At 38.8% G+C, this 9247-nt stretch overlaps 1 protein-coding gene across 1 annotated transcript; it reads right to left on the bottom strand.

The window, feature by feature from the left end:
• Nucleotides 1-768: 768 nt before the first annotated feature.
• LOC125918834 (killer cell lectin-like receptor subfamily F member 1) lies at nucleotides 769-4646 on the bottom strand. The gene is made up of 3 exons (XM_049625075.1): nucleotides 4509-4646; nucleotides 3742-3854; nucleotides 769-1183 (listed from the first exon to the last, which is right to left on the bottom strand). The coding sequence occupies exons 1-3, from the start codon at nucleotides 4548-4550 to the stop codon at nucleotides 1051-1053; spliced, it is 288 nt and encodes a 95-aa protein (XP_049481032.1). The 5' UTR covers nucleotides 4551-4646; the 3' UTR covers nucleotides 769-1050.
• Nucleotides 4647-9247: the final 4601 nt, after the last annotated feature.

The following is a 9247-nucleotide window of genomic DNA, read 5'->3' as shown; positions in this document are numbered from 1 at the left end:
AAACTCCAAGGAATGTCAATATTTAAGAGATCAGAAGAGAGAAGCAATGCTTCAAACAAACAAACAAACAAAAAACTGAAGAGCAATGGCAAGGAAGGTAGATACAAGTTGAAGAGAGCATTGTGTCATAGATGCCAAGGTCAGAGAATATTTCTAGAAGAAAGGATAGGCCACAAATGAACAACACTGCTGAGAGTTAAGAGGAAAGCTAAAAAGCTGTCATTGTGTTTAGGCAGAAGAAAGGCATTCTTGACGTGATGAGAACACTTTAGTGAAATAGTGGGAAAAGCAGAAACCAGATTGCAGAAGAACCTGGAGTGGGAGGTGAAAAGAGGAAAAAGCAAGTATAAACAATTTCTCGGAAGTTTGACTGAAAACAGGTGGGAGACACTGGATAGAAACTGGAAGCCACAAGTGGTTCAGGGAAAATTTTCTTGCGTTCTTGCATTTTCATTGTCGAAAGAAAAGGAGGCGTAAGAAGAGAGAGGTTAGAAGTGGAGGTGATGAAGGAAGGAATCTCTTTGAAAAAATGAAAAGAGATGCGATCCCGGCTGTAGACTTTGAGATTTGATTTAGCCAGACAGAGGAAGACCCCTTCTTTGGAAATAGGAGGAGAAGGAAAAGAAATAAGTAAGATGCAGACAATTGTGTAGACTCAGTGGTGGAAAACTCATGAATGTATCATCTGACGGCTTCTCTTCAAAAAAAAAAAAAAAAAAAAAAAAAAAAAAAGCCCCCCTGCTAATGGTGAATGGGGGCTGTCGGGAGAGAATTGTTGAAGAGATGAAAGGCCAACTTCTGTCTAAAAGAGCCACTATGATGAATGGGGGATGACTGCTGAATTATAGCACCAGTGACAAGAGTGACAAGGCCAAAAAGAATGAGTTAAGTCTGATTGCCCAGAGTTATAGTGACACAAATCTACACCATTATCATCATCATCACCATAATATTTGTTGTAAAAATGATGTACATCTACAAAAATACATAAATAAAAAAAGACTTCCGAATTTTTTTTTTTTTTGATAGGAAGGATAGACTGCAATCAGTTTAGAAGTCATTGTCTGAAGAAATCACATGTTGACAAATCCAGTAACTCTCATTACAACACTTTTCGGAAAACACACCCTTCTTTGTTATTACAGCACAGGCGTTATCTTCAACTTGGCCCGTGACTTGAAATCTGTAGATGAAAAGACAATGTTCTGTTCTCATTCTGCTAAAAACACAACCGTGAAATTTTGTGTGTTTATCTCCTGCCTTGGGAGGCATGTGCTCTCCAAGCTGGAGATCTAAGACTCTAAATTTTCAGACAAGGAGCACCCGTTAAAAAATGACATCTTTAATGAAGGTAGCTGTTCCAAATAGTTTCTTAACCAAAAATGGCCATTGGTAAATGGAAATGCTGCATGGAATTAAAATAAAAATAAAAATGTGAATAAGAAACACTGGTTTCCCAATGTCATGCCATCATACAAAAACATAAAGATCTTAGAGGGCTGTTACTTGTTGTGGTCTGAATGTTTGTGTTCCCCTCCCAAATTCATATGTTAAAATCCTAACCCATAAAAGTGATATATTAGGAAGTGGAACCTTCGGGAGGTGCTTAAGTCATGAGGTGGAACTCTCATTAGTTCCTTATACAAGAGACTCCAGAGAGATCCTGACTTCCTTCCACCATATGAGGTCATGGTGGATGGAATGTGGCTACCAACCAGGAAGAGGGCCCTAACCCAGACATGACCATGCTGATATTTTGATCTTGGAATCCCATTTTCCAGAACAGTGAGAAATAAATTTCTGTTGCTTATAAGCTACTCAGTCTGTGGTGTTTTGTCATAGTAGCCCAAATGGACTAAGACAGAGGACGATCCTGCCCTTTTAGGAGAAAAATTCATTTTATTACTCAAAAGATTCCAGATTCAACTTTCTGAGTATGTGCAACAATGGAATGATACCCCCTTTAGAACGGACAATCTCATATTTATCATTCTAAGATTTAGAAATGTCAACACATCTAAAAACATCCAAAACATGCATGTTCTTCAAAAAGTACTAAACTGACTTTCTGAGGAAAGCTGAACTGTTAACCTTTTTCACTTTCCAGACCCAAATCCCAAGTATCACACCTTTCAAAAATCTTCCTTCACTGTTTGCCTATAATAAGCAATCTGGCTTCTACAGAAGATCCTAAGAAAGAATACTCTGGTACCTCTATACTTTACATGTTAAATGTAACCCCAGACAGAATGGGGGAAGGAGTGAGTGTTGGGGTGAGCAACCAGGAAGAAGACCTCCCCATTTATAAATGTTTTAAACTCACACAGACACCTCAGCAAGAGAATTTCTGTTCATTTGTGTACATATGGGCATACCCAAATCCTTTTACCCTTTATACAAAAGAAGGAAAATTCCCCTAAATTCTTTTTTTCCATGATATTTAAGCCAACCTTTCTTGTCTTAGACAAATAAGCCATAAGGCATCTGAAAAGTCAGACAAAGGGGCACCTGGGTGACTCAGTCGGTTAAGCTTCCGACTTCAGCTCAGGTCCTGATCTCACAGTTCGTGAGTTCAAGCCCCACGTCGGGCTTTGTGCTGACAGCTCTGAGCCTGGAGCCTGCTTCAGATTCTGCGTCTCCTTCTCTCTCTGACCCTCCCCGGCTCATGCTCTGTCTCTCTCTCCTTCGAAAATAAATAAACATTTTTTAAAAATTAAAAAAATTAAAATAAAAAATCAGACAAAACCCCTCAATTAAAAAAAAACAAACAGATAATTCTAAGCCAGTTTGCAAGTGGGTTGACAGAGCATCGCTTTAAAAACATGATGATAGATTTCTATTAGCGATAAAGATCAAGTTTTAAAATTATTTTAGCGTGATGTACAGAGAGTAGGCTATGGGTGGGTATAGAGTGCAAGTTTTAAAAGAAATATTATAAATAGTCTTTGGGTAAGCATATTCATTTATAGGGTGACTTTCTGTTTCAGAGCATTTTTTTTACTGCCCCTCAGCCAGTCCAGTGGGCCTGCTCTATCACTCCAGACCATCTATAGTCTCCCTAAACCTCATTCACATCTCTTTGAGATGACACAACAAAACTCCAAATTTTCAAGAAGTAAAATTAACTTTCGATGATCCCCAAAACCTTGATGCTGAAAGTAGCAAGTTTTACCCTGGACCCCCAGGAGCTTCTGCCTGTGTTCTGGGGATTAGTTAGTGCCTGGCGCCCAAAGATTTTAGCACTCTCTACCCATGGAGTTTAAACAAAAATGAATGAATAGAATGAATTAAGCAGAATGAATGGAACGGAAGCAGAAAGTAGCTACACATATTGTTGATTAGGGTGACAGTATTAAAAACAAGTCAAATGGCTATTTGTTGTATTACCCATAACATATTCCTTAATATTTGAAATATTCCCACTAATTGAAATCTTCCTGTGAGTTAAAATAAGGGTTGTTTTGTGAACTTTTAAGAAACACTTCAAAAGAAATGAAATTTAGAGAATTTCAGGTTAACTACAATTTTCCATTTACATCTCTAGCATTATGGATAAACTAAAAGAGAACCCAAATAAGCCAATAAATTAGCTTCCTTTCTGTAAGGTAAGTGGCTTAATCACTCACACATTAACAAATCAAAGTCTTCCATCTCTGGGAACCATTTTGACCATCTGGAGTTTCAGGCGGGCATCCCCCAGCACGAGTTGGCTGGTGAGAGACTCCAATGCCAAATACTCACAACTGTAGATTTAATGGGGTGCCGTCCAGCCAGGTCCATGCCTTTTGTGGGTGCGTGATGTTCAGACCCATCCAAAAGTAAATTCCATCCGGTATACTACTCTGTATGAAATTCTGTGAAAGAGAACCCAGAGGTAACGGAGTTAAATGCAGTAAAATAGCCTCTTCTGATCTTCGCCCAGACTTGAGAAAGTTTTGCCAGATACTGATAATGCTCAAAGAGCTTGTATCTTTCTCCCCAAGAAGTGATGTGGAAAGACAGCATCGATATCCCAGCTTTGCCATTGACACGTGAAATAGCACTGTTACACAACCTGTCAAGTTCAGCGGATTCTTCTTATGAAAATGGAAAATACTGCCTATTTCGTAAAGTTATTGTGAGCACTAAGTTTTATATAATTTGTGGCATGCCTACCACAGTGCCTGGTGTATGCTAGGAATTCAATAAATGGCTGTAATTATCAGCAGTATAATTCCTTTATCATAAAATGTACTTTGGGGGCGCCTGGGTGGCTCAGTCAGTTAAGCATCCGACTTCAGCTCAGGTCATGATCTCACAGCTCGTGAGTTCGAGCCCCGCGATGGGCTTTGTGCTGACAGCTCAGAGCCTGGAGCCCGTTTTGGATTCTGTGTCTCCCTCTCTCTCTGCCCCTCCCCTGCTCATACTGTCTCTCTCTCCTTCAAAAATAAACAAACTTTTTTTTTTTTTAATTTACTTGTTTCTCTCGGTTTTAGAAGCGTTAATTTCCCTGGCAAATTAGCTCTTACCAGTTCAGCCATGTCTTGGATCATCAAGAGATGTGATTTCATTATTAAACAGGATTTTTGGCTATCGGTCCATGATTTAAAGGTTTTTAAGAAATTATAGCATTTCCCTTTTTTCTGCAGCCAGTTATTAGGGCATAAGTTTAGCGTGGACTTTGCTGAAATGGAAAAAAATGGAACAAACAGAAGAGTAAGGTTTGAATATCAAAAAAATGCACTAATTTCTAAACTTTTCCCTTAAAAGTAAAGATTTTGCCCCACTTTTAAGCAATGAACTCCCTTGGGGCACCTGGGTAGCCCAGTCAATTGAACATCCTGTTCTTGGCTTTGGCTCAGGTCATGATCTCACCGGCTGGTGGAATGGAGCCCCGAGTAGGGAATCCCTGCTTGAGACTCTCTCTCTCCCTCTCCCTGCCCCTCCCCTGTTCACGCATCTCTCTCCCTCTCTCTCTCTCTCTCAAAAATAAATAAATAAACTTTAAAAAAAAACAACGAAATTTACATGAGACAGCTTAACACAAGCAAACACCAAAGTTTGCGCGTGCACGGAGGCCCAATAATGAATTTGAGACCCAAACAAATGACGGAGTCAGGCAGTTTTTATACATTTTAGACTAAGAGACAATAAATTTGTGAAGCATTGACAGGATAAAGCAAACGTGTTTGGGAGCTTTAATTAGCAAGGAATTCTAAGAAGTGGGGCTAAGGTAGTGGATTAGAAAAAAAGGAACGAGGTTTGTTTTAGATTTTTTGGCATTAAAGTTTCTATCTCTGGTGATAAGGATGTCTTTCCACTTCTTAGTAAAAGGGGTACCTTTGGGGGCTCCTAGGTGGCTCAGTGGGTTGAGCCTCCGACTTGGGCTCAGGTCTCATCTCACTGTTCATGGCTTTGAACCCGGCTTCGGGCTCTGTGCTGACAGCTCAGAGCCTGGGAGCCTGCTTTGGATTCTGTGTCTCCTTCTCTCTCTGACCCTCCCCCGCTCGCACTCTGTGTGTGTGTGTGTGTGTGTGTGTGTGTGTGTGTGTGTCTCGAAAATAAATAAACATTAATTTTTTTTTAAGGAGGGTACCTTTGATACAGGAGATTTATTTCCCGCTTTCAGGGGGACAGATATTTCCCAAGTAGCTCCAATTTAAAATAATTAATATGCTATTGTGGTACTTATGGGCAGCCTGCCCTTGGCCCCTACCCTGACTCCTCTGCCCCCATTTTCTTTTGTCTTAGCTGGAGATGGTACATAAGGTGGTGGCTTGGGCTATTTTGGGGAGTCACCCAGTTTTCCTGGGTATCTTTCATGATTCCAGATATGTAAGTGTTATAAAACTTCCGTATTTCTCCTATTAATCTGTCATTTATTGCACGGGGGGGGTCTGAGTCAAAAACCTATCAAGGTAGAGGGGAAATTATCTTTCCTCGCCTACCGTGCCCTGGCCACTGGTTTGCATTTTAGAAAGATCCTACTGGCTGCGGTGTGGAAACGAATAGAAATCTAGATGAGAGTAAATTGGTAATTAGTAATCCCCTTCTTCATGAGCCATACTGATCTCCAAATGCCTTACAATTCGATCTTTCCATACTGATTTTTAAAGAGTGACCTAACGCCTTAATCACATAGCATAACAAATAATAATTACAAAAACGGCAACCGACATAGTAGAGAAGTGACATCCACATGGGTAAAAAAAGGTACATAATCCTGGTATAATGTCCCGGGAAAATTTTATCAAATTGCGTATGGCAGTGCCATTTGACTTTATGATCTCACGCATTAATCATGAGGTGGGTAAGGGCAGGGACTTTTGCTTAAATTCTTTGCTATCTTGTCAGTAAACCAATTATTTTGTATATGCCTAATGCAATCAACAGGTGCAGAGAGAAGCCTCTTCGGAGCATCCCTTATCTGACTAAAAATAGAAGCTTCTGAGATATGAGGCTGCCATAAATTCCTCTTTGGAGTGGTTTACTCCCAGGGGTAAAAAAAGACTAAGAACTCTACCATGAATCCCCTTTCTGGATGAATTTATGACTATGAAGAGGGAAAGACTACTCACCACCTGTATATGCAGATATCATTACTAACTTCATTTTCTCCAATTCGGTCTCCTGAAACACCTACTTGCTTGTCTTTCCTGTGGAAATGTACTTGTTTTTCCCAAAGAAATTCTTCCCCCTTCCTTTCTCCTATTAAGCTAGGTATGGAAACCTTTAACTGTAACCAGGCAGAGGCAGCTACTTCTTTTGTTACCTCTCCTATGACTGCAAATAAAACTTTTCTTCTTGTTCATTGGTCTTCTGACAGTTAATTCACATGCCCCCTGGTAGTAACTTAAGAGGGTGGAGGAAAAGTTTTTCCTCCCCTACAATGCAATGAAATATAACCACTTACTTGTGAAGTTTGTATTGTCCTGTTGTTTCCTGGGAGAAATATTCATGCCATCACAATCTTTGGTTCCTTTCTCACTACTTAGGCGACATACTAGCAAATAAAGTAGTAACACCAGTTAGATTTCTACAGGTACGACCTTGTGCCTTTTAATTATCCACTAAAGCAGAACTACAAGTGAATGTTCACACTGCTGGTTGAGAAATCGGTCTATAGCATTTCAATACTATAATGTGACAAAGGATGAATAAACTTAGAGACTCTGGAGATTTCCACTTGAAAACAAGTAAGTAGAAACAAACAATAACAAATTATCTAAATAAAATGAAACTATATTGAAATTTGTATCTGTTAAGTATGATAGGTTAGACTGCTGTGTGATCTTGAACAGATTACTAGCCTTTTCTGTTTCTCAGTTCCCTCATATATAAAAGGGGAAAATGTTGAACAAACCTGGAGTGTTTTGAGGCTAAAAAATAATGCATGTAAAATGCTTAACACAATTCCTAACACATAAAGGGTCACAACAAATAGAAACAATAACAGATATAATTACCCATAGCTCTTCTTGAAGCAGAGCTCATTTTAGGACTATATCTTAACTTTAACTGGGCCTTAAATTTTTAAGCAGCTCATAAATTTTGTCAAAACGTCAAAAAATCAAGTTACCCCTAAAGTCCAAAAGTTTTATGTAAAGGGCCAAATCAACTTCCACAAAATGAAGTGCTTTTACCAAAATACAAAATTTCAATTCACAGAATTGTGACAGCCATACCCACACTATTTACCAATTGATTATAAGTGGGGACGCCTTGAGTGGCTTGGTTGGTTAAGCAATAAACTCTTGATTTCAGCTCACCTCATGATCTCACAGTTTGTGGGTTTGAACCCCGTGTCTGGCTCCACTCTGGGCAAGGAGTCTGCTTAAGATTCCCTCTGTCCCTCTCCCTCTGCCCCTCCCCCACTCATTCTCTCTCTCTCTCTCTCTCTCTCTCTCTCTCTCTCTCCCCCCGTCTCAAAATAAATATATAAACTTAAAAAAAAATAACTATGGGGTGTCTAGGCGGCTCAGTCAGTTAAGCATCCGACTTTGGCTCAAGTCATGATCTCATGGTTCACGAGTTCAAGTCCCGCGTGGGGCTCTCTGCTGTCAGCACAGAGGGCGCTTCAGATCCTCCTCTGCCCCCCTCTCTCTGCCTCTCCCCCACACACTCTCTCTCTCTCAAAATTTTTTTAAAATTAAAAAAAAATAAATAAATACAATTATAAGCAGAATAGACTTTACAAATTAACAAGTTTGTTGTTTCCTGTGTATAAGAAAAAAAATACTTGCATTAATGAAATTATCAACTGTGTCCTTTAATATCGATGCAATTGAAGTAACAGGTAAATGTGAAAAATGATTCTGGAAAAGTTAGAGAAATGAAGGTAAACGCCAAGGAAAACGTATTAACCTCTCTAGTTGAACAGAGAGCTTTCAATTTACTTACCCAAAATGGTTAGTCCTATCACTATGGCAATGAGTATAACCAGTGCAATGCTGGACAATCTCAGAGCAGTTTGATGCCACTTGGGACATTTAGGGTAATCTGTAATAAATAATTTTTCTTTTTGAAACATATAGGCATTAAAAATGAACTTGGAAATGTGTCGTAGAAATGTAAAATTCTGAGGGTACACTATGTCTTAAGGAGGGGGGAAAGAAATATACAGCCTCTGTTTAAATTACCTTGATATGATCACATACATAATTATCTTGAAAGAATTGGATTTACTGATTCTAAGAGGTCAATATCTTTTATTTACTATTTATTAACTATCCTTTTTATGTAACACTTCTAGGAGAAAACTCCAATCCACAAACAATCAAATGGGTGGGGTATTAGCTGATCAACTGCTTAGTTAAAACATTTCCACTAAAATTTGTCATCTACCTTCATTTACATCTTTTCTCCATCACACAGGTAATATTCAGTGGGTTTGAAGTCCGGGAAGGCAAAATATAAGTAATACCAAAATAACTGACTAATAATAAAAATGAGCATCCAAAAAAGAAACATAAGATTGAGTATTGTAGCCGCCTTCTCAAATGTTGTTTGAAATAAAACTTTTATATTTATATCAATTAATGAAACCAAACTCAGATGCTAACTTTTATAATTACGTACTTTGCCTAATACAGCAGCATTATAACACTTTCACAATCTTCAACCCAGGTCAAATCACACCTGATCAATTACATTCAAGTTCACAATATTTATAAGGACATAACTACATACCAGAGGCTGAAATGGGTGTGAAGCTACAGATAAAGAAAAGGGTACAGTCTAGTGAAGAGGTATCTATGTAAACATATTT

Source organism: Panthera uncia, chromosome B4 (genome assembly GCF_023721935.1).
Source record: "Panthera uncia isolate 11264 chromosome B4, Puncia_PCG_1.0, whole genome shotgun sequence".
Lineage (NCBI taxonomy): Eukaryota > Metazoa > Chordata > Mammalia > Carnivora > Felidae > Panthera > Panthera uncia.
The sequence above is the reverse complement of the archived record's forward strand: the minus strand, read 5'-3'. Positions and strand labels throughout refer to the sequence as shown.